Below are 26,953 nucleotides of genomic sequence, written 5' to 3' on the forward strand. Positions count from 1 at the left end.
ATACACTGCTGGCACACAAGACACTAGTTTGAGTGCCAGGCTCCTCACTGCTCTCCTGCCTGTGTTTCACTGCTGTCAGGAGTGCAATGGCACCTGGAGCTGTTCCAGAGAGAGCCAGTGCCTGTGAGACTGTAGAACACCACACTGTAAAAACTGAAATGTTCAGCCTACTCAGAACACTGAAGGCCAGAATCTTGTCTGCATTGGTTCGTCTTGCAGTAAAAAAGAACTTGCAGGTCATCATTTCTGTTGTCAAATAGTGACCTCAGTTCCAGAAAAGCTGGGACACGTATATGAAATGCAAATGAAAACAGAAATCAGTTCAAATTTACTTTGATTTGTATTTATATGAAAAAGAACAAATAGATATTTTTACCTTATGAAATTCATTTATTTTTTTGTAAAGATACGCTCAGTTAGTTCTAAAATTTATCCCTGCAACATATTTCCAAAAGCTGGGACAGGGGACATTTAAGACTATGAATGCTATAAAATATTCATAATTCTTAAACAAGTGATGCAATCATGCATGGGTTATAACGACGTTAAGTGCTACGAACACAAACATCCATTGTATTATCACTTAAATAGAATTTAATGATTAACCGGAAAACATGTGGGAGCACCTGAACATGGCGCGTTACTCATAACGATACTGGAATTCCTCTTTGAGATGTAAATAACGGCTCTCAACATATCACTGTGTTCTGCGCTCTAACATAATAGTGCCATTACAACACACTCACTGCACATTTAAAAGAGACGCTAGATAGACTTTTCTTTGGCTACCGTTTATTTGAATTTCCCTCCTGGTTTAATCATTTCCAAAGCACCAACTCTACTGCATAACTACAGACATGTGAGTCGCAGATATATTAACCATTGCTTAATTTGGGCTTGAGGCTTCCCATTCACCAGTTTCTTGTTTGAATTTTCCTTTTCCACCTTAAGTGGAATTAAATGTTTGCCTGACAGTACCGGCTTTCACGTTACTGCAGCAAAAGTAAAGTGTCTTCCACCTCTCCGTTTCTTTTTTAATTGTCATTTATTGGCCATTATAAACACTGACTAGCTTATATCGGTCGATAATATCGGCATGCTGAGTTATCCGTCTAGCTCTCATGTATAACTTAAAATGTAGTGTATTGGTCTGCTATATGGAGCACTACACTGCTGAGGAGTGACAGAAGGGACACAGGGAAATGTCAAATAAGATTTGGGTGAATGTATGAAGGGCTTTGCATACTGCAGACTTTGTGAATTTTGGTCCAGTTGGAGTAGAAATTATGGGACTATTTTACTGATATAGTTATGTTTAGATCTGTTTAGAGATAAGATAATGGAGATTAATGAATGCCAGATTCACACAATCAAGTGGACCCTGAGTGATCCTTTGGTGTCTTCTGTGTAGCAGCATGGATTAAAAAGCCCTACATTATAAATTATTTCCGATAGATCAAAACTTTCAAAGGGAAGCAAAAACACTAGCAGCGCATATTGGCAGCTCATATTGGCTCATCCCTAGATTTCAGAACACAGTTTTTATGTATAATCTAACTTTCCATTTATGTTGTCTGGTGCAGTAGTGTGGTTGGCACTGGCACGCTGAATTTGGGGGGATGCGAGGGATTTAAAAAGCTGAGCAAAGCTAACCTTTATTAGTTTGGCAAATGCAATGTGTTTACCCAGTCAGAAGGCATGTAGGGTTTTTGAGATTAGTGTCTGGAGTTCAGATGTATGAAACTTTCCTTTCACATATCAAACATCTGTGTGGAACAGCAGCAAAACCTGGTAATTTTGGAAAAGTTTAGTGATGCATATTATGTTGACTTACACTTTGTGTGTTGAGACCAATATGCACCTGGCTGAAGTGAGTGGATGTGTTCATGTCTGTTGCTGCACCAGACCAATATAAATGGAATGTGAGGCAAGTATGGTCCAGTCAAATGGACCAGTGGTAGTTTCTATGTATTGGTTCTGAAACAGATCAGTACCATACCAACATTTTGCACTATGATAATGACAAAATTACAAAGCCTGGCTTTCCCCCCAGACAGGATCACACACACATCAAATACTATCCAGTATTTTTGCACCCAAAAACTTCTTCTTTAGCTTTGTTCATTCACACACACCCACACACACACACACACACGCAGGACTCTTCTCACTCTACGTGGCAGCCAGGCTAACGTTTCTTTTGTATTCCATCTCCATAACAACAGCTTGAGTGCTTCAGAGAGGGAGAGGGAGCGCCAGAGAGTTTGTGCCATTCACAGTAGGGATGGAGAAAGCGACGGCTGCAGCACAGCTCTGGAGTGTGTGTGTGTGTATGCGTGTATGCATGTGTGTGTGTGTGTATATGCAAGCATGAGTACTTGGGTGAGACACTCAGATGGTAGTGCTAGAGCTGGTCGCGAGTTGGGGGAGTGTGATGGGTAGAGAATTAAAGCAGAAGAACGGAGAACATTTACTGCCACACATGGTGAGAGAGCTGCTGCCTTTTATTTGATTTTGGCTGAGGAGATGTGGCTGTGTGTGTATGTGTGTATGTGTGTATGTGTGTATGTGTGTATGTGTGTGTCCGCCCGTGTGGGTGCAGGAGTTGATCTTGAGAAGTTATGTAACAGGCAGTAAGCAGACTGAGAAACTGGGATAGTTCTACTGCCGCTTCACTGCAGACAGGGGAGCGAGAGAAAGAGACTCATCACTCATTGATGGAAGATTGTGCAGGTATTCTATCATTAAGCAAATGAAATGAAGAAAACTGCAAGTGTTCATCTCCCAGTCTACTGTGTATTATAGAATTATAAGGATTAGTGTCTGGCAGTGCTTTTTAATGCATGTGTAGTCACTTGTGGTCAGTCTGCATGTCCGTTTCTGCACTGTGCTAGTGCCCTTGTGTGGTTTTGACACGCTGGAGTGGTTCAGTGTTGTTGGAAAGTGTAAACTGTTGGACAGAAGGTTGAGTTCAGATTCCCTCAGGAGCGCAGTGCGGGTGACTGAATACTGCTGCCGAGTGCTTTTATTCGGTTTGTCCTTGGACTTGTGGAGAAATCTCAGTTCAAAAGCATGAACGTTTTTGTTGCTGTACTGATGTTCTAATAATAATACAAGCAATGTGTTGGAGATAATGGCAAAAGCATAAATGATTAATCCTTTGACGTATATCGTTTTTGCTGTAATACTGTACACTGATATTATATAGGACTATGTAGTGAACAATATTGTGTGCTTTTACTGTATTATGTACTCTTTCAATGTAAGTAATGTAATATGCAATAGAGTAGTAATTACTTTTATGTATTTTATTTGTTTTATTTCTGTAATGGGTGTAACAGGTTTGAGTCAGCACTGTTTTTTTGTTTTTTTTTTCTCTGTACGATTGTGTCAATGACAAAATGGGAATTGCGGATCGAGGCTGATATATACGATATTTTAATGTACATAACTGTCAATACTGATACCAAAGCCAATGCGTAAACATTTATAAAATGTAGAAATTGGGATTAAAACCATCTGGATTAGCATTACTGACAAAAATAGCTTTTATTTCTGTAGGGTTACAGATGCAGTACAATGAATAAAATGCAGATATTTTTGCACTGCTGCCCAGCATCACCTAAACACACTGCTCTTCTGGAGTACAGTAAATACATCAAATATCAAAATATGTTAGAAATATTGATAAATATGTCTACCATTCTGATCATTTTTAAGCAGTTATCTGCTGACACCGATATGATGTTGATGTCATTGTGCATCCCTTACAAAAACACAGCAAAAATGTAAATGATAGTAAAATGAGACTCTGGACACAACAATCAAATTCAAACCATGATAAAATACCACCAAAAATGTGGTATTGAAAGTTTAGGATCTGCACATTGAGCAGAATGTCCTGTTTCAGTAAGTGTTAAATAGTAGTTCCGGTCACACTTTATTTGGATGGTCACCTATAGATGATCTACAGATACTTAAATCATCAACAAACTTTCTGGTCATACTCAGCTGAGTATCAACAACATTATGACTAGGGTTAAGTTTAGGAGTAGGTTTAGGGTTGAAGTTAAAATTAGGGTTAGGTTTTGGTTTAGGGTTAGATTTAATATAATCTTTCACACTCAACTTCAGCTTCAGTTGCATTTCATTGATGTTAAGTTGAATGTTAGTTTAAGATAGAATGAGTAACTACAAAGCATCTACAGTGGACCATCTAAATAAAGTGTTACTGTAGTTCCTGGTACAGAAGTGCGCTTCAGTAGATAACTGGAGGGTTCAACTCAGCATAGCATTTTCTCTGCTGAATGTTTGTACAGGCAGTCAGCGAGCTGCTGAGTGCTGAGGACTTCATATTTACTCTTTGATGAGTGACTGAGATGAGACAGTGTGTGTGATTACACCGTGCATTAACAGGTCCGGGTCATATTGGGATACTTTAACTTTTTATTAAAATGCGTCCCCAGTTTGGCCACATGAGATCACATTGTTCTTTCCCCACCATAAGAGGCACATCAACACATGTCAATTCTCTTTCGCTTTTGTTTACTTTTTTCCCCCGTTACGATACATGTGGAGAAGCTCGGCTTGGACACTTTCATTAGCACTGACTGAAAGCGGTCACTTGGTTTGGGGATAACTCCAGCCTTGCATATCCTTCTTCTTTCATTTCCTTGTTTATTCTGCTAGTCAGCCCTCGACAGATGCATTTCCACTCATGTAATATCAAAAACACACTCCATTTATGCTTGGCCTGAGCCAATTAACGATAGCATTGTCAGTCGCCAATACTTTCTATCTATCATGATTGTCAATCAAGTCTGACGATTAAAATGTGAGAAAATGCAGTGTCCGCGGCTTCAAGAAGCACAAACGTAATTGTTTGCTTCATGATTAGTTTTCTTTTAGCAAGTTCTCTTTTAATGTGTAACATTAGTCCATGTCTGTACGGACTGTAGCCTGCGCCTTAAGCTGAAAGACTGAAGATTCTCTTAATTGATATTCGTGGCATCCTTCTCCAGAAACCAGTTTCAGCATAGCAGGTTGTGGTAACAGGTTGTGCTTGCTTAAACTGGAGAAAATAAACATGCTTTCTGGTCAAACTTTGTTAGAAGCTAACTTGCATTGTTTTGTTGTAATCCCAAAATAATTGTATTTTCAGCCTGTCATATTCATAAAGGGTAGCCATTCAGCTTAATCAGTTTAAAAAGAATGCCAAAAAATGAGGTGGTGGACCTGATCTACGTCATGCTGCTGTTTTAAATGCGTCTGTGATACATTTACCGCTGCATTTTCATCTCCATCCTGATATAATCCTGATACTCATGTAATGACCAGGTGTTGACGGAGTCTTGTGCTCATCTTAAGTGGTTCAGTTAAAAATAGTTTATTGTAAAGGTTAATCGTTTTTAAAGGAAAAATATCAGATCAGTTTGTTAAGAGTGTGTGTGTGTGTGTCTGTGTGTGTGTGTGTGTGTGTGTGTGTGTGTGTGAGAATGGGATGGTGCACCTCATATGAGTGTGTGATTGAGACGGTGTATATGAATATGAGCCAGCAAGTGTGAATATAAGAGGGTGCGTATGATTGAGACAGTTCGTGTGATTGAGGTGGTGCGTCTGATTATAAGACTGTGTGTAATTGAGACGATGTGTGTGATTATGAGTTGGAGTGTCTGATTATGAGACTGTGATTGAGACGATGTTTGTGATTGAGGTGGTGTGTCGGATTACAAGACTGTGTAATTGAGATGATGTGTGTGATTATGAGGTGGTGCATCTGATTATGAGACTGTGTGAGACGATTTGTGTGATTTATGAGGTGGTGTGTCTGATTATGAGACTCTGTGAGACGATGTGTGTGATTATGAGGTGGTGTGTCTGATTATGAGACTCTGTGAGACGATGTGTGTGATTATGAGGTGGTGCGTCTGATTATAAGACTGTGTGTGATTGAGACGATGTGTGTGATTATGAGGTGGTGCGTCTGATTATAAGACTGTGTGTGATTGAGACGATGTGTGTGATTATGAGATGCTGCAACTCAGACTTGGCTCTCACTGTCACTCAGGCAGGTGTTAGACATGTTACACTGTGGTTGTTTCTTCAAGTATTGGGTTATATTGCAGTTATTGGGCTGTTTGGGCAGAAAAGCGCAGCTGCTGGGAGTGAGTGACAGGCCGGAAATGAACACTGTACCGTTTTATTTGATTTCCTTTTGGATTACAGGCAATCCCCTAAATGAGTCCTGGCATCACTCATATGAAATGTAATGCATTTTAATATTTGTGTCATTGCCTGTGGAGTGGTGGATTATGTGTTGAGAATATTACATTAACAAAGTGAGACTGGTGTTGTTTCTTTAAGCTAGATCCTGTGTATTATAGTGTGTGTGTGTGTGTTTGTGTGTATGTGTGTGTGTGTGTGTGAGAGAGAGAGTGAGAGAGAAAGAAGCTAAAATTAAATTCCTACTGTACTGTAGGCTTTACTCTGTCAGTGCTTCTTCCACTTGAGATAACTCTCCTGCCTTTGCTTTTATCCTGCCCTGCTGTTGCATTATTTAAGTCACCTCACGTGTAGGTTTCAGTCACTTAGCCTCTCTCTCTCTCTCTCTCTCTCTCTCTCTCTCTCTCTCTCTCTCTCTCTCTCCCTCTCCCCAACAGGCTAACTTGAAGAAGTTTATGGAATATGTTCAGCAGAGGAATATTGAGAAGGTATCAAAGTTTCTGGAGAAAGGGCTCGACCCAAATTTCCACGATCCAGAGACCGGAGGTAAGTCTTATAATCCTCACGTTATGTGAAGAGACCTTCATGATAAGAGGCCTCTAACTGGAGTGGCAGCTGCTTGCTCAGCTCTGACAGTCTTTGTCTGTGTGTGTGTGTTAGGGTTATTAGCAGATACTGAATAGGCTTGACTTTAGAATTAAGACAAAAAGAAAAGGTGCTTCAGCCAACTATAGGTGAGGTCACACAAAAGGAAGATGTAGAGAAAAGATGTAGAAAAGTTAGTAACCTGGCTTTCTTAAAATGTAAAACCCTTGCAGTTAAAGCAACAAGTCTTTTTCACAGTGCTCCGTGTCCAGTGTCTGAACAATATTTAGCACCTAGAAATTAATACAAAAATGGGAACTCTTTAAATTAAAAATGACATGGAAAATCTAGAACATCAGCTGAAAAATACTGTTTGAAACTTGAATACGAAAAGCTGATTGCAGTAGTAGTTGGCAGAATAAATGGTGGTTTGATTCCAGAAATTTTGGAGTCAACTCTGAATTTAAAATGCTGGTAAGATTGATGTGAAAGTTTACCTGCACAAGACACAGTACAATTTCTGCAAAATTACTAGGAGGGTTGATGTATTACCAGAAAAGCAATGACATCTTGGTTACAGCCAGCAAAACTGAATGCTTTTGTTTTTACATTGGGTTTTCAGGTTTTACACTCACCAGAGTATATTTTGTACATGATTTCAGTGACAAATTGCTTAAGAGAAACAGCAAAATGTTCTATTTGAGTGTGCGAGGCTGCTGCTGTGGTAACTCTGGTTAAAGTGTTTCAGACACGGACAGCTAAATTAATTCACTTGGCTAGTGAAGATGTATTCTATCTATCTCTGCTTGTTAAGTTGAGCTGTTTGTAATGTGCAAATGCCCATTGAGAGGGGAGCTTGGTTTACTTGTTGGATTTGATTTTTGCCACTGCAGAGATCCAAGTTTACCCCTGTGTTTTTGTTTTTTTGTTTTTTTTTAAAACCATGGCACAGGCTTTAGTCACTTTTACAATATTTTTGGGATCTCCCCTCGTTTTCCCCCTCATATACTGGAAAAGTGAGCTGCCTCCAGCCATTCAGTGAAAAGTTTTCTCCCCATAATAGCCCCTTTTCCTCAACCCCTCTTTCTCTGCCCCTCAGCCCCAGTAATATACAACTGCTGGGCTGCAACACTGCAACTTCAGCTGTCATGAGTATATGGTGGATTGAACTTCTACTGCATTATTCTTATTAGACTAGAGAAACCATTTTTAACAGAGAAACTTAACTTATGGTAACAAATATATTTTGGTGCTGCAAGCTGCCGTTAAGCATGCACAGGTATAAATCATCACCAATTAGCTGCTCGTTCACACGGCCCAACTCTGTCTTCCAGCCAGTGCTCTGCCATGCCACAGAATTATATCACAATCACCTAGGAAGCAATTTGAGATTCAGCCTAATCCCTATCTAGTGCACTATATAGTTCATAAAATAATGGATTTTACACCCAAATAGTGTGTTATATGACAAATAGAAATCTATTTATATTCAGCTGTTAGCTGCACAACTCCCTATCTTACGTAGCACTCTTTGTGTACATCTAATGGGTAGGAGATAAAAGGACAGTAGAATGGTAGGTGAACCTTAGAGCTCTACCAACACACAGATGTTTCCTGACCTGTGTAGTGCACTATGTAGGGAGTAGGGAGCCGTTTGGGAGTCAGACATAGTATTTGAGGGTTTCTAAAAACACTACACACTACCATCCATGCTCTTCGTGTAATAAAATGTGAGGTACTATAGCCACCTAGCCTCTCGACCACTATGTAAAATCTTATCTGGAGCTGAGAGTGTGGGTCTGACAGCCCAGCTCTGAGTGTGGTACTGTGGTTCTGCAGTTTGACCCTCCGGCCTCAGCCAGCACCTGTAGCGTTTTTCTCTTTAGTCCCTGAGGACAGAAAACAAAAAAAGCTGATGTGTTTACACAGCTAGCCCTCTAGTGTAGCTAATGTTAGCATCACATAATGAGTTACAAACACTGCCTGTCAGGTCGTGTTGGACAAGCGAACTGCCTAAATTTAACCACAGAAACCATTTCTAGTGATCTACAGACACAAATATGTTGGTGCCTCCAGAATCGACTGCTTCAAAGTGTTTGGTACCGAAGGAGCCTGTTGTGTTTCGTTTTTATTCATTGATATCTGTATGAATTGTGGTGTGTGAGTGTGTGTGTGTGAGTGTGTGTGTGAGTGTGTGTGAGTGTGTGTGTGAGTGTGTGCCTGCGTGCGTGTCCTGCGTGCGTGTGTGTGCGTGCATGCATGCATTGCTGTTCGTGTGTTTCCATGTGAAGAGCAGAGGTTGACTTTGGCTAGTTGTGTAAAATTGCTGCTGTGACCCTGTTCTCATAACACAGATCTCTCCACTGTGGGTCAGGCATTCAAAAGCAGTGGAATTTGGACAGAAGTGTGCATATTTAGTCAGGTACTTTAAGAAAAGAGGCCTGGGATAGAAGCCCATGAAAAAAATGTATTATACTGTTGTATATTGTCAGAAAAAAGGTCCTGTCCAGGTAATGTTTAGTCCCCCAAGTTACAAACAGTGTAAATGGACCCTCAAAGGTATAACATGGTCCTTCTGGTCCAATTCTTACCTCAAAGTGGAATTCTGCTCATTTTCCAGAATTTCTGCATAATTCAGTCACTGAGAGTGGTTTGATGTGAAATAACTGTAGAGAAATTCACCAGCACGGATTACTTTACCACGGTAGTGATAGGAACCAGAGCTTGCAATGTCTACAACTTAAATATATCCAATTTATTTACTATCCTAAACCACCAGTAAACCTACACATCATTGTAGAGTTTTAAATGTGACATTGATAATGCTAAAATAATGTGATTTCTCAATGCTGATGTGGCATTTATTTGATATATAAAGAATGTAATCTAACAAAGCCAATGTGTAAATTTTGAGTATGTTTCAAAAACTGACTTTTAGAACACACATGGATTGAAATATAGATGACACATCAGTCACTTTATAAATATTACTCTGATTAAAAAAAATCAGTAATAAGCACTTACTGATCTGAACTGCTCTCTGAATGAGCTTGCATGAGGGGGAAATGAACTTGCATGAGGGGGAAATGAATTCTCAGAGTGGCTCACCAGCGAGACACTGGCACTCGATTTTTTTCTGACATCTGAAAAGTTGGAAAAGACAAAGTAGTTCTGCATAAATACTTCAAAAACTGTGAATACAGTTTTTTATGTTCATTTCATGGACTATGCTGCACTGAATCCAGGTAAACAGCACTAATTATTCTTTCTTTTGTAATGAAACGTGCAGTTGGGAAGTGTTTCATAAGTACTGGTGATATCCATGATATGTTCAGATATGTACCGTATTGTGACATATTATGCTATAATTTATCACAAGAGCAATAAATATTGCCTTATTGCCCAGCCCCGGGTAAACTACGCTCTACGCACATTCCACATCTTGTATTTATCCATTTTACAATCTTAATTAAGTCAGTTAATGACTTACTTAACATAATTGTGGAGAGAATGAGCGAGAGACAAAGTGACACATTGTTCTGCTTGGATGACCATGGACTGATCACGTCTGACCTCTGCCAGTGAATGCTGGGAAGGCCAGATCACTTTTTATGCAAATTCGCTCATATTTATTCAAGATTATTCATACACTTGTTTGGACCTGGTTAAGTTTGACCTCTGGAAAGGATAACAGACAGAAGAAGGTGAATGTGTTTGTGTGTTTGTTTATTTGGGTGTTATTATGCTAATACACTGTTTGACAGGAAAAAAAAAGAAAATATGTATCTATTACTTTGTGTCTAAACAGGTCTATTTTTAAGTTTAATGGTGTCATATTTCTGTAGGTGAAATTCATTTGTGAATCAGAAAAACAATTACAAATTAGTTGAATAGCATAATAATTAGTGTTGTAGTCATACCAGTGATGACTAAATATTGTAGCATTACTGGCTGCATTACAGGAGTTGGTAAAACTGAAGAGCAGAAATGTTTGATCACGATACTCATTTCATGTTTTCAGAGGAATTCTCCATTTGTTCCACCTAATATCTGTCCTGAACTGTCAGTTACCATGGGGCAATCATTTTAACACATTTCCCTGTACTTAGAAAAGAAATGAGAACTGTTGACTTATAGCAGACTTATAATTAAGACTTTGGGGCATTTGGTGAATTCTGTGAATAAAGGTGAAATACAAGATTATATAATGCAAATTTGAAAGTACATCCATTTGCAGTCTAACAGTACAGGAGCTATGATGAGATGAGACAACAAGAGTCTCCAGTTCCAGTTATGCACCCCTACAAAAACCTAAGGAAAAGCCAGTGTAAGTGGAATTGCTTGCTTATGAGGTTTTATCTGAAGTCTGAACACTGGGACAAATTAAACAAGCAATTCCAGTTACATTGACTTTCCCTTAGGGTGTAGGGGTGCATAATTGGAACTGGCCAAGATCGGAATCTGATGATTTGTGTTCCAATAAAGCAGTCAGCACTCAGCTAATTTGTTATTTAGATTTTGGCCAATTTAACATTTAGGTAGCATAGGATGGGTAAGTGCACCCATGTTGTATTCGAATGCTGCTGCCACACCTGTATCAAAATGTTGTCTGATAGTGCTAAATAGCCAGATTCCTCTCACTTTGGATGTGCCACTATTTGATTTCTTGTTATTTAAATAGACTGAATTTTCATTTAAGAATTTAAAATGCCAGAGTTCAAATCCTGGTTTTGAGCAAGGCATTGGCGGCGCTGTGCTGATGACACATTTCCCTCGTAGGATCAATAAAAGTATAACCTAGCAAAAAATAATAACAAAAACTAATAATATTTGGGCAAAACATTAGCCATTGGTCTGTCTGCCTGTAAAGAAATTGGATTCTGCTATAAAAATTCATGATCAGTGTACATCTGTTTTTCTGATATCCTTTTTAGATCAGGCTGGAACCTGTGATAACTAAACCCACACAACACTGGTTATAGATTGTCACAAATTCTTCCCTCTAGAAAACTAGTCTCGTCTCTCAAGTAACTAAGTACACAGATTTACAGCTTCATTTGCAAACGTCTTTGATGATGGAATTCCTGAACATTTCCTACAAATATGTTTTGCCTGAATGTTTACACATTATAAATATTTCAGCTCAGTGGGTTTTCTGTTCTTTTCTAAGCACAGGGAAACGTTACAATCATGACGTGTAAACAGTTGCTCAGGGATTAGGTTGAGTAATGCTGGAACATTCTTTTCATTTTTAGTAGGTTTGGAATACAACCAAATGCAAATATCTCTCACATGAAATGATCAGATTATCTTAACTGATCATACAATTCATATTCAATTTATTTTTAACTTTTTCTGTGTGCGTGTGTGTAGAGTGTCCATTGACGATGGCAGCTCAGTTAGAAGGCTGTGCAGAGCTCATTAAGGTGTTGAAGGGTGGAGGAGCTCACCTGGACTTCAGGACCAGAGATGGCATCACCGCTCTCCACAAAGCTGTGCGCACAAAAAACCACACAGCGCTCATAGTAAGTTCACAGACAATATACACATTCACAACACAGAGATGAAAATAAAGGTTCCTGAATGTTTTTGTCTTGGTTATGAGAGATTATTTTATCACACTTTATTTTTGAAGTCCCATATCAATTGTCTGCAGATGCTCAAGTTGTTAGGCAACTATCTGGTTTGCGTTTAATAGACATTTAGTTGAATGTTAATCACACGTGTTCTGCATTGGACTCTCAAGATAAAATGGTACCTTTTCAAGCCTTTAAAGCTTTTCAAGCTTTTAAATTTTGTGGATTTTTTTTTCTTTAGAGAACCATTCAGTGAATGTGTTTTTAGGAAACCAAAAGTGGTTGTTTAAAGGCATTGCTTCAAAAAAAGCCTTTTGCTTCCATTTTATTTCCTTTTCATTTTTATTTATAAGTGTATATACACGTAGCCTGTGTACAGTAAAGTCAGAGACAATCTTTTCATTTTTCAGCATCAGGAAAGTGTGCATAAGGTATTAAACAGAAACCCCAACAACCAAATAAAATGTGAACTTTTTCAGTGTTTAGTGTGTTCACTCTTTGGCTTTGTTACAGCTTTCATTCTTTCCATGAAAACTTTTTCAGCTTTTCAAAGACATTTTTCCACACTTCCACAAGTTGGTCTTAAAAGCCTTAGAAATTGGTTACATTTGCAAATTTTCTTCTTTTTTGTCTATTTTCTTTTTCAGTGATGTCTGCTTAACAGCTACATGTCCTTTCCGACTGTTAGTGTTGAGTGTCTTCTCACAGTGGAATGGCGGACAGACGCACTTGTAGATTTTTTCAGATCTGGAGCAACAGTGGAGCTTGATTTTTCTCCTCTCTCTCAAAGAAGAAAGATTTAAGTTTTGTTTATCTGGTAGTAAGAGATTTGAAACATCTCTTGAAAAATGACCATTTTGACTGGAAATCATAGAAATGAGGGGTGCTCTCTGACTTTTCCACAGTACTGTGCATATATAAACACACAGAAGATCTTTCTAGACCAACGTCATTGCCCTTATGTAAATATGAAGGAGGCTTGTGCTTCTGAAGAGCTGAAGCACAAAGAGAGAAAGAGAGAGAGATTCAACTCTAAATTCTGAAGGCTCTTATTGAGTGAGAGGAGAGGTTTGTCTGCATGCTGTTTGAAGGTACTGACCTAAACATGAATAAAGCATCATTTCTCTAAAAGCATTGCTTACAGAGAGCTCTAGCTAAGTCTTATAAGAAGCACTTAAATACATGTGAACAATGTATTTATTTGGATTTTTCATTTAGTAAAGGCAAGAGTGGGTCTAGAGGTTGTTGAGTGGACAGTGCTTAGTTGTGTGAGTGTTGTGTGCATGTACAGTCTGTGTCTCACCTTCTCTCTGCGTGCGTGTGTGTGTGTGCACAGACTCTGCTGGACCTGGGTGCGAGTCCGGACTATAAGGACAGTCGTGGTTTAACTCCACTGTACCACAGCTCCATGGTGGGGGGGGACCCGTACTGCTGTGAGCTGCTTCTGCACGACCATGCTCAGGTGGGCTGTGTGGACGAAAACGGTTGGCAGGAGATCCACCAGGTAAGAAAAAAAAATCAGAGATGGCACAATAATTTCTTTTTCCAATGCTAATACCCATGTTGAAACCTTCAGTGTCAGCCAATATCAGTCTGATACTTTATCTTTAACAAATACATAGCTGTAAAAAGCACCTCATGTACATGGCTTGTAACTCACACACACACATTCAGCAGGTTGAAGATTCTCCATTAAGAGGTTCTATTAGCAGTCAAGTAGATTTTTGTGCTTCATGTGAATGTCACTGTGAGCATTTAAAAGTAGACCGTCATGCTCAGATTACACAAACGCAAGAAGTACACCGCTAATAACATCACACAATGTAAGTGCTAGATATACCAAAGAGTTGGATTGAATTTGTTTCTTTTTATCCCTCCAATATCTGATCCAGCACTTTCTGCTGATATCAGCTCAATACCATTAATATAATTAATACCGTTATGGCATCTTGAGCCAAAATAAAACTCTCTGCATGCTTGCATTCGAATAAATAATTCATATTCTTAACAAAATAATGAACTCAAATCTAACTGTGGTGAAATTTGAAAATTAATGATGCATTGATGTCTTTTCGAGAATTAATTCTTTACAAGATCATTTTTTTACTTTTTCTGAATTAAAAATATTACATAGTGTATTATTTTTAAGCACATCTTTGTTTCTAGTTAAGGATGACATTTTTATGTATGCTGTGTTCTTGCGGCATTACAAAATGTGTTAAACCAGTAGTATCACAAAACATGTACATTTTTGATCGTGAATGAATGGAAGCTAAAAACTAAGCCCTTGAGTTGACCCTGTTTCTTTGTGCCAGCAGCCCTAAGACTGACCTACTCTCCACTTTTGTGCTGTAACTATAATTGGTCCACTCTGTACTTGAAATATCAGGCCAGACAGGTTAGTGCTTAATTATCCATTAGCCAAAGCAAATAAAAGACACAGCCCTAATAGGCCCTGTTGGATGTTTAGAATAATGTTAAATGTGCTGTAGTAACATCATATTAAATTAAAGACTAGACTAGTGATATAATTAGCTAGAAAAAACAGCTGGATTCTATAAAGGTTCTAGCTATCTATACTGCAGCAGCTGTGTGTGGCTTAGCCGGCGCAGATGGATGTGCAGTCTTGAGTTTTTTTTTCCCCTCTTCTGAACACTGATGTTTGTCAAGTTTGCAGAAATAACTTGAGTTAAGAACTGCTTCTTTTTGTCAAAGGTGAAGTTAGATGACAGATAACCAGACAGCTAGTCTTACTGACTCAGTGCTAGCACGGTTACCACCCAGTTGGTCTGTCCTGTGTAGGAAGTTCCACCAGTTTGCAGGGAGCAGTGCCAACATAACAGTGATCCTTCTAGGTTGCAGTACTGCAACATCTGTTTTTGTTCTTACTATAACACACATGACTCAGCTCAGGAGTTTGGATCTAGATGTAACTTTCACAAGACTCTCACTTTGAACACCTTAAAGTTAACACCTCTCCGTGTTTCTTCCTCATGCTGTTAGGAAGTGTCACAAAAGTGCCATGGAGGCAGGATGCAATTGCAGGTTTAGACATTATTAAACACAAGGTGAAATATTTCAATTAACAGTGATGCACAGAAACAAACATTGATGAAATACTGGAAATATATACAGGGAGGCTAGAAACATCTGGAAACAATAGCTACAAACTACATGTTGGTGAGAGTGATAACAAGGTATTGGAGCTGGGACACAGGATGGGGGTAATTTTTGCAGGGCCAGATCTTGTAATGGAAAGTATATGTCTGGGGACAACTTGCTAGACGTTTAGTGCTGGACTGCAGCAAAATTCACTGCTAACAAGCATTCGCTCTGTCTAAAACCCGGCCCCAAATTCTTACTCTAAACTCTTGACGTCCAGTGTAATTGTTAACACAAGTAAACAAGCTAGCTTGTGAAAAGCTGTCTTTAGCTAGTGGAACTGTTTTTCTCTTGTAAGAGGTAATATTTAGTTTTACTGTATGCAGTATATTCTTCACACGCTGGACACACACACACCTAAATGGCTAATTGGAGTTTTCGCAATGCTAACTTACGTTACATTCATGGGCCAACGACAGGCTTGTTGTCAATCGGACAGTTTTGACAAGTGCACCATTGCCCCCTACAGGGAAGAAGTGACAGGGAGTTGAAGACGTGACTGCTGAGTTCTTCTATGAAATTGCTTTGTGACAATGATTGTTGTTAAAAGCGCTATATGAATAAATTTAATTAAACTGAATTTTCATAAAAATCTAAATGGGCCAGTTGAATCTTCCAGTCATAATGTGGAAACTGATTTTCTTCATGCTGTACATGGTGATTCTCAAACCAGTCCTCCACTTTATCTAATCTCCTAGCTCACCTGTACTAGATAGTAGGTGTCCTGTTTGCTGGGATTTGTAAGCAAAAATGTGGGCCATCTTGTGGGGGGGGGGGTTTGAGAACCAATGTCATAACATGCGATTCACCTCATTAAACATAAACACTAAACTGTGCAGTGTGGTGGCCCTGCAGGACTGGAATTGCCCATATCTAGTGTAAAGCCAGTCAGTCACGGCTTGGAAGATAACACTGCAACTGTGTAGTTTCCTGTCAGTGTTAGTCAACAGGAAGCTAGAAAAACACACACACACAGTGTGTAATAAGCAGTGTGTGACAGCGTGAATAAGTGAATTACCACAGGGCTATAGCCTACGAGATGATGTTTAAGAGATTGTCTCCATCTCTGACCACATTCTGAATCCTGGCTGCAATCCAGGCACACACACACACACACACACACTTTCACACTCACACTCTCACACTCATGTAAACAGCTTCTCTCAGTTATCAGCCTGTGCGTGACATTCACATTCTTGACCTTTTCAACAGTGTGTGAGAGAGAGGGAGACTGAGAGTGAGTGCACACAGTGTTTTGGCTATAGGGCTACAGTCTGTGAAGTATTAACTGATGACTGTGAGGGAAATAAAACTGTGATTAGTCTGACAGAGATCAGAGAGAGTTTGCCAGATCACTCAGGGCTCCACTGCCAGTATTTGTCAACCTCTCAGTCTTTCTAAATGACAACTAGGGCTGTAATAATACATTGACACAATATATCACAGTGCAAAAATGTGAAAATGCAGATCATGGAGATCATATCACTTACATTCTCTTAATAACGTCGTCTAATGCAGTTGCATTGTTTGCTTCGTCATCATAACATGATGACAGGGCAGCTGCTTGTTCACATGATGTAGAGAAATAAAAATCAACAAATGTTGATTCATTTTTCTTTGGAGAGCGGCACTATCTAAGAAATGTGGTGGTGGTAGCTGTATTATTACATGTTTTACTGACTTCCTTTTAAGAGCTCTGATAGGCATTCTCTTTCACAGGTGCATGCTAAGAAGTAACTAGCTCTGGTCATGTGAACAGTTACACCACCCACATACACATTTTCATATGAAATCAAGACAACATATGATGTTCAATTAAGGCCTGACTTCCTGGACTGTGGGATGAAGCCCAGTCCTGGACTACATAGAATTCTGAATAGAAATTTCCATTGAAAGGGAAAAAAAATCCCTGACCAGTAAACAGGTCAATCAAGTTAACCACATAAGCATGGTCAGTATCATACGACACAATCCCGACTTCCTGAGTGTATTATTCCCTCCATACTGATTACACATTTACACGTCCACAACTTAGTCAGCTAACATGCTTCATTAGATATTCCACCTCTTCTGACCTCCACATGTTCTCCTACAGCTAAAGCCAAAAGTACTATAGCTCCGTCTTGAATGGCTGAATGCTGCTTAGTCTTATTTCAGTGTGCCGTGAGGAAAGAGAAGAAGAATAGAGTGAATAAAGCTTGGATTCTGTGCTGTGTTTGGGAAAATGCTGTTGGCTGGCTGCAGTGCTGAGGCCCATCAGATTTGGTAATGGGTGCATAGAGAATAGATGGCCTGGGGTAGAGTACATCTGAGTTAGAGACACAGCAGCAGCGTTAAGTGAAGAGTGAGTGTGTGCGTGTGCGTGTGCGTGCGTGTGTGTGTGTGTGTGCTCTCTATGTTTACAAATTCTGACCTGAGGCTGAGGTGTCATTCCCTCAATAAGATCAGGAAGAAAATGTGACAGGTGGACTATTAAACATTGTTGCTCTGGTTCTTTACATTCACTCTCTCTCTCTCTCTCACACACACACACACACACACACATTATTCCTCTCAGGAGCATTGCCCCTAGGTTAGCAGAATCTTAGCAGTGCTGGATAGAAAGGTTTGAAGCACTGCAGGGCATTGTAATTTTTGTGTGTGTGCGTGCGTGCATGTGTGTGTGTGCGTGTGTGTGCGTGCGTGCATGTGTGTGTGCGTGTGTGTGCGTGTGTGTGTGTGCGTGCGTGCGTGTGTGTGCGTGCGTGCATGTGTGTGCGTGCGTGTGCATGCATGTGCACACGCTTAGCCTGTGTGCATGCAGGTCATGCATTATGTGCTTTATGTATGTAGTCAGGGTTGGGATGTAGCAGAATACAAGCGTTGAATACATATTCAAAACGCAGTAAAAAAGTATGTATTTAGTCCACGTTTAATAAAGCCAGTATTCAGAATACAGTTATGTTTTCAAGTGTTTAAGCGTTAAACTCTATTGAGGGATGGTGGAACTGACCAGTCTACTCAGTAATGGACATCTTCACAAGTGATAAGCTTAGCATCGATGTTGTATTAGAAAAGTGCTGTGCTTTGTGGAGAGTTACAGACATGGCATTAACTGAAAATCACATAGCTTCCCACTTTATCGTCAAATTGGCAGAATTTTGTTATTGGGATATGAGTAACTGTTTGCTTTGTTGATGTTGACGGCTGTGAGATTGTGGGAGCAGCAGTGGACTGAGGCAAGTACTGAGAGCCTGAATAATGTTAAAAAAACTTCATTTTAATGAGTGAATTTTTCATGACACATACTAGAAGAATTACATGAGGAAAACTGACCACCAGTAACAGCGCAAACAGTGTGAATTAAATAAAAATTGCAAGAGCACACCCATGTGGCTTATCAGTTTGTATTCTTCTTTTCCCCAATTTTCTGCCTTAGTTTACTTATATTCAGTTTCACCCACTAGTTAGGACTCCCCCAGTCACACAATACCACCAGCGCAAGGATGACAAAGGCTAGCACAGGCTTCCTCTGAGAACTGTGAAGCGCCACCACATCTTTTCGAACTGCTGTTAGCGCAACATCATTGGACTGCTGAATGCGTTTGGAAGAAAGCGGAAGGCTCCTGCACTGACTAGCATCATGTTGAGTGATGGGCGGAGAAGGGGGCGGTCCATCCTACCCACCCAGAGAGAGCTAGGCCAGTTGTGCGCTCCCGGCCATGGGTGGCTGAAATCTGAATGTATTCTGAATATGTTTTTTTTAATGTATTGTAGATGAATATGATACTGAATACATTTAGGACACTGTATTTAGTATTCCGCCATCATTACTTTTCCAAGTAAGCCGACGAAACTGGGTTAAAGTTAACGAAACCAAAGTACTGCCAAACATGCTATTGTAAATATACTTAAAAAGAACTCTTTGTACATCTCAGCACTGCTAGAAGCCTGGTTTGTGCAGTTGACCAATCACAGTCAGGGGTAGGTCTCAGAATGAGTGATGTGGTGATAAGGACCAATCTCAGTCCTTACCTCAGAATGAATGATGTGGTGATAAGGACTAATCTCAGTCAGGGGTAAGTCTCAGAATGAATGATATGATGATTAGGACCAATATGCAGTTAGAGGTAGGTCTCAGAGTGAATGATGCAGTGATTAGGACCAATCACAGGAAGGGGAGGTCACAGAACAAATGACTCAGTGATTAGGCCAAAAAGACATAATTTACGTTTGAAGTACAGTGACAACTTAAGTGTAGACAGGACAGGAGGATGTCTTTAATATCTGTTTAAAGACAGTGGGTTGGCTGGTTGGCATGTTAGTGCTAACATAACGGCAAAATCCTATGGGTGTGCTAGAAATTTGAATTTAGCATTGTTGTAATCATGGAAACTGGATAAACAAAGGTTGCTTATAAAGTGAAGGTTTAAGGCCTTTACACACAGTGATTTATTTGTGCAATTTTTTTTCAGATATCTGAAATTTTTCCTGATATCTTGCACACAGTTTATCAGAAGTCCAGAAATGCAGCATTATTTTTATTTGATTTTTGCGAATTTTCACAAACACCATACCCTTGCTCAACCAGTCACTGTTGTCTCTGGTTTTGGTTTTGAAAGCATTGAAAGAATTAGTTTGTCCTCTGTTCCATCCTGTGTGGAACTGTATCTCCAAAAGCATCTCAGACTGGGCTACCAGCTTCAGAGCTGTATGCAAAAGTGCTGAATGTGGAGGTGAAACTCCCCACATTGCTTTCACTTTTATGAAATTGAAAGGAGTCTGCCTGATGTTAGTTTGCCTGTTTTTGATGCTCTAGTCATTTGTTTGTTTTTGTTTTGCGGAACTAATAATATGGCAAAATTCCAGATTAATCAGGTTGTGTCTGCTGTGACTGAAAAAAATGTGCTAATGTAGTCAGTTTAATATGGTCTGTGTTTTTTCTTTTTTTTTCTTTTTCTTTTCATTCTTCATGAATTCGCATTTGCTGAAGCTGTTACCACTTTGTCTGGACTTAGCGTGTCTGAAGCCATGCTATGGCAACTTCAGTGTATGGAACAGGATATGAAGCCTGGCTCAGTTTACAATTGGAGACATTTTATCCCACTGTAACCCAGCTGCTCTTGAGTCCATTCACACACATCACATTGTTACATACTGTGTCATTCTCTCTCTCTCTCTCTCGCTCTCTCTCTCTCTCTCTCTCTCTCTCTCTCTCTCTCTCTCTCTCTCGCTCTAGCATGAACACCTCTTGTGCAGGTTTTTCAACACTTTCCACAGCTCACACTTCATTTGTATGCAGGAAGGCCATACTTTGAATAATAGAGAATCGAGTAGTGTCATTGATAATACAAAACAATTTTGGTGTGTGTTATATCAGCAGTGAGCAGAGTGAATGGTAAAAGGAGAGAGCAAAAGGGCAGAAGCAGAGAGAGAGAGAGAGCAGATTGCAAATTCTTTGCACAGTGAATGTAACTTATTAGCTTCAAATGTGCTTCCTAACAATAATAATAATAATAATAATAATAATAATAGTAAGAAGAGGAGGAAGAAGAATGATAACTTCATTTTAATGAGTGAATTTTTCATGACACATACTAGAAGAATTACATGAGGAAAACTGACCACCAGTAACAGTGCAGTGTGAATTAAATAAAAAAGCACACCCATGTGGCTTATCAGTTTGTATTTTTTCCCAGTTTTCTCCCTTAGTTTACTTGTATTGAATTCCACCCACTAGTTAGGACTCCCCCAGTCACACGATACCACCAGGGCAAGGATGACGAAGGCTAGCACAGGCTTCCTCTGAGAACTGTGAAGCGCCACCACGTCTTTCCGAACTGCTGTTAGCACAACGTCATTGGACTGCTGAATGCGCTCGGAAGAAAGCGCCAACCGCCAGTTCTGTTACGTCAGCTAACAGAATGATGCATCTCAAAGTACTTCACAGTAAATTTCATTTACAGTCAAAACAGCATATTAAATAAAAGTTGTTCATTTTTCATGGGATATTCCTAAAGAGATTAGATATAGAATATACATTTTTATTAGAAAGGGGAAAGTCAAAGGAAAATAAATGGGGGGAAAAATGGAGTTCAAAAAATGATTAAAGGATATAGAGAAACTGGGACTCTGGCAGACGACCAAATCTGTCCCCATCAGAAAAGTACTTAATACTTTCACCTTTGAGAGAGAGGAGATAGTCAGGTTCCACTTTTGCTTCAAGTATGAAATAATCCACAGGTGTGTCTGTTCATCCTTCCACTGTGAGAAGACAACTCAACACGATGAGTCTGACATTATGTGTAGCTGTCGAAGACGTCACTGATAAAAGGAAATAGACAAATAGAAGAAAAACTGCAAACAATGAAGCTGCCAGTGTTCTGAGAACAATGGACTGACCACTCCAGTGTCCAGACCTCAGCATTATGGAATGTGTGAATTGTGAGAAGCACAAATTGCAACAAATGTCTAAGACTGAACTTTGGAAGTGTGGAAAAAATCCCTGCAGATTCCTTTGAGAAACTGAAAGCAAGTCTCCAAAAAATGGGAGCTTTAAAAATATGATGATAAATTTAGTTGTTGGGGATTCTGTGTAGTTTTCTGTTAAATATTTGTTTTCTGTTTTTTTTCCTGACCCTAAAAAATGAATTACTTAAATTTATTTGCTATTTGACTGAAAATAAATGAATGGTCTCTGACTTTTTGCATGCTAATGTCGATAAAACAGTATAACAGCATATGGCATAAATAACACTTTTGTCTAATAAAAATAAAAATTTAGAATTTAAATAGAAATTAAAAAACAACACTAAAAGAATAGCTAATAAAATGACAATCTAAGATTGCAGACTTGTATAAAAATGCGTAGTGTTATTGTTTTGAGCACTGACCTTAGCTGCTTCACCACCCACTCGTGCTCTCTTTTACACTCACTCTTTTTTTTCCCGTGTGTGCATGTGTGTGCGTGTGTGTGTGATAAGGCCTGTCGTCATGGTCATGTGCAGCACCTGGAGCACCTGCTCTTCTACGGAGCTGATATGAGTGCGCAGAATGCTTCTGGAAACACTGCCCTACACATCTGTGCCCTCTACAACCAGGTAACACTTACAGACTTACAATAACATATATATTTATTAGTCTTCAAAGACTGATAATGTCTCCTTAAATTATGTAAATAAACATATTCAGGAATGTGAGATTATTTGTTTTATATTTACTTTAGTGGTGTCAAAGTTAGCTTGTTAATAGCATGTTGCTGCAATATCTAAAGCATCTAATATAATATATAAAGCATCTGTAGTTGGACCCAGAAACCTAGCTGCTCTGGTGCTGTTGCTATGATTTCACCACTGTAGCCAGCTCAATCATTCAAATGAAGCTTTTAAGTGGCAGGAAGTTCCACTGATGGCTCTCTTCATAAAACCAATTTTTTTTGTCCAGCCTCTGCCATGGTGAATTAGTTCATCACCGAAGGATGTTGAGACTGAAATATCATTTACAAACAAATCACACAATTAATGCTGGCAATATCAGTGATACCAGTGACATTAGCAGTGGAGGAACCCTTTATATAAAAGATGCATATATTTTACAAATGCAACACACAAACTCATGTGAAGTGACTAACATGTTAAAATTAATATTATAAATGTTTGTTCCTCTTTTGTGTGTTTGTGTGTGCGCTGTGTGTGTGTGTGTAGCACATGTAAATGAGTTATGTGATTTGTTCAGCTGACTCCAATCATGTGCACTGACCTGATTCTCTAAAGCATTGCACTTCTGCTGAAGAAGAAACACGCAGAACAGTATCTGGTTTTGGGTGTGTGTGTGTGCGTGTGTGTGTGTGTGTGTGTGTGCGTGTGCTGCGCGTGCGTGTGTGTTTGTGGTTTACATTAATACTTAATAGCAGCACAAGTGAAGTGCTACTCTACACTACATAAGTCACTACATGCAATGACCTACACATTACATCACTCTGTGTGGTGTATGAACCTGACCATTTGTTGGTGTGTGATCATGAATGTAGGGTCTTTTCTTCTTATTAAAATTTCAAAACACAGTACACACACAAGCTTGCTTTTATAGAATATCAGGATCTGATGTCAAACACAGAAGTATCTATATAACACAAGTTTCTCATATATATATATATATATATATATATATATATATATATATATATATATGCACACTGATGTGCCAAAAGTAAAAATGTAAATTGATTATGAAGTGGCGTTACCTCAGGAAACAGCTTGGGAACGCCCACATCTGTATAAGTTGTGGACATTCCATTTCCAAAGTCTTTAGCTTCCATGAGATATGGGAGCAGAAGAGCCACCAGAGTGCCTCTGTTAACACCACGACACCGGACACAGTGCCTCACCTGGGCTCGTGAGGTTGCTGACTTGACCCTTGAGGACTGGCAACATATGGCATGGTCCGATGAGTCACGGGCTGACAGTAGGCTTCATGTGTGGCATAGACCCCGTGAAGCAGTGGACCCCAGTTGTCAACAAGGCAACACCGACAATGATAGGATATTCCAGCAGGATAATGCAGTGTGCCACTGGGCATGTGGGTGGCTCTCCAGACAGCATGGCTCAACATCCATCGAGACGTCTTTCATCCACTTGTGGAATTGATGTTGCGTCGAGTTGCTGCACTTTGCCAGGCTAGAGGGGGTCCAACATGATACTAGTTCCTGTCCTATGACTTTTGGCACATCAGTGTTCACACAATGTCGAGGACAGCTGCTGAGCTCATATTATGCAGAAAACTAAAAAAAAAAAGCAAAAAATGAGACTTTTTTTTTTTTTAGATAGCGACTAATATGCGTGTGTGTTTAGATGTATATATTTGTGTGTGTGGACTGTATAGTAGTAGTAGTTATTTTTCTTCTTTTCTTCATTTACTCTGCTCCAATGAGATTACACTGGAGCTGACCCTCACTAATGTAACATCCATCCTGGCTGGAGTCACATATATGTGCTGATCAATAACAGAGCTAAAACAACACACCAACAGTAGTACAAACAAGCAGATGTTCTGTTCTCTCGGCCGCTTCTCTCTATTACAATGAGCTACACCGCTGAAAACACAGCTCACGTAATCCAATAACGTTCTGTTGAGGATACGAACAGTGTGGGTTAAGCTGAGAACGTAAGAAGTATGACGTAAAACAGCCTACAGTCATTTAATGTGTTCTCCTGTCTTTGAAGTACACAATACACCAATCAAGGACACTTATTCTAACTGGCTAGTGCTGTTTTATACCGGTTTTATAGCTGTGCTATATTCTCTTATTGTGTTGTAAGAGAATTTATTTATTTCATCAGCTCACTCTATTCAGCTAACATACTGAGACTACACGCACATGTGCATGCAGACACACACACACACACACACACACACACTAGAAGCTATTATACATCACTCAGACAGCACAGATGTGTGAGAGCAAAGTGCTAGTATTAGCAGAGACAATTCAACAGCCCCGAGAGCTGCTGAGAGACAGGAGCTGCTAAACAAATATGGTGTGTGTTTGCACAAACAGTGTGTGTTTGTACTTTAAACACCTTGTGTGTGTGTGTGTGTATGTGTGTGTTTCAAAATGTTGAGGACTCTTAGCTTTTTAAACTGTTTTGAATCAATAGCGTTCTTTGTAATACAGGCCCTTATCCCCTTAAAACCTAAGGGCCTGTGTGCCAATTTTGTGAGGAAAGGATTTCAATCTAGTCTGCAGGTTCTAGATAATGTTAAACTACCTTTGGGGAAAAATGATTTTAGTATGTGCTTTCAAAAATAGTATTTAAAAGAAAACTCAAATCATTATGTAGGCAAATTCTGCTCTTCATACAGAATAAATGTAAAGTATGATTTTTTGTATGTGAAAGTATTCAAATGTCAAAGGCGGATCTCAGGGAGAAACAATAAAGAAGGATACGGCCCTTTAATAGAAAACTAACAACAAAAATCAAGTGTTAATTGGAGTATTCAAAAAATGGCAAGGTGTCCCACAAAACCTTTTTGACTGTGTGTGAGTGTGTGTTTGTGTTTGTTTATGTGTTTGTGTTTGTTCAGCAATAATGGAGCTTTAAGGAGTATAGGGGAGTGTAGTAGATGAGTGTTTAGTTGTGGATCAGTTCCAGACAGTGTCTGTGAGTGGGCCTCAGCAGCCTCAGCACTGGGGGGTAAAGACACATTACTGTAGTATCTGACTGAGCCAGTGGAAGAAGAGAGCGAGTGAGAGTGGAAATGTGGCTGATATTGAAGAGAGGAAAGCAGCTCCTGAGGAGTGTGTGATAGAGAGACAGAGGAGAGAATCACACTCCTCCCACCAGGGAACCAGTCAGGAGAATACACCACTTGATCAGGAAGTGGAGGACTGTGTGTGTTTGTCTGTGTGTGAACACTGTTTATTAAAAGTTTGGGGACACTTGTCCTTCTCTGGGAAAAAAAAAATCTCCATGTATGTCCATTTTTAATACAGTGCAAAAGTCAGAGACCACCCTTTTTCTTTGAAAAACAAAAAGCAAGTCTCTTGAAAAGAATGAAAGATGTAATAAAAGCAAACGATGGACACACTAAATACTGAAAAAAATGCTTCTGTGTAATTTTCTGTAAAATATTTTTTTGCTTTTTCCTTATGTTAAAAAAGGAGTAATTTATACTTCATGGCTGTAAAGGGTGGTCTTTTGCATTGTACTGTAGGTGTCCCCATTCATTTTAAAGACAGTGTATGTATTGATAATTTCACAGAGGATGAAAGGGAACTGTTTATGGTCAGTGTTAATTATTGTCATAAGCAAACTAATTGTGGCTGCTTTACGGCCCAAACTACCACACATGTAATCTAGCAAAGAGGCAAGGCATGCTTGTTGTGTGTAGTCATTAACAGTGCATCATACATTTACGATCTTAGCATGCACCATTAAGCTCAACTCAGCCATGCACACACACACACACACACACACACACACACACACACACAAACAGGAAGAGAAGACTGAAGCATAGACAAATAGTGCGTTCACTCTCTAACCTTAGAGGCACAATTCTTCACTCCTACACATTGACAAACACTGTCTCTGCCCAGGGCCAGCCCATCCTTTAGAAAGATTTTAGAATACAATATTCATTAGTTCAAAGTCTTAAAAAAAAACAAAAAAAATAGTTAATGATGTGATTATTTTTGTTTATTTTCATTGATTATGCCCACATTAATGAAAAAAAAATACAAGAAAAATACAGTTATAAGAGAGGAACACTATTAAAAATGATAATAAAGCAGTAAAAATGAATATATATTCCATATATATCAATGTTCATTGTATATTTATCAATGTTCATTCCATATATATATCAATCTTTGTTCCACTGAGATATAGTGAATGAACATTGATATATATGGAATGAACATTGACATA

The 26,953-nt window shown here is 39.2% G+C and overlaps 1 protein-coding gene across 1 annotated transcript in view; it reads left to right on the forward strand.

The window, feature by feature from the left end:
- shank3a (SH3 and multiple ankyrin repeat domains 3a) overlaps window positions 1-26,953 on the forward strand; it is a 378,305-nt gene that overhangs the window by 199,948 nt on the left and 151,404 nt on the right. Inside the window, exons 6-9 of the mRNA XM_036585771.1 lie at window positions 6,660-6,768; window positions 12,181-12,332; window positions 13,720-13,887; window positions 22,508-22,624. Of these exons, the coding sequence (XP_036441664.1) occupies window positions 6,660-6,768; window positions 12,181-12,332; window positions 13,720-13,887; window positions 22,508-22,624 (546 nt within the window). The remainder of the gene's footprint in view (window positions 1-6,659; window positions 6,769-12,180; window positions 12,333-13,719; window positions 13,888-22,507; window positions 22,625-26,953) is intronic.

This window comes from Colossoma macropomum, unplaced genomic scaffold (assembly GCF_904425465.1).
Source record: "Colossoma macropomum unplaced genomic scaffold, Colossoma_macropomum, whole genome shotgun sequence".
Taxonomy (NCBI): Eukaryota; Metazoa; Chordata; class Actinopteri; order Characiformes; family Serrasalmidae; genus Colossoma; species Colossoma macropomum.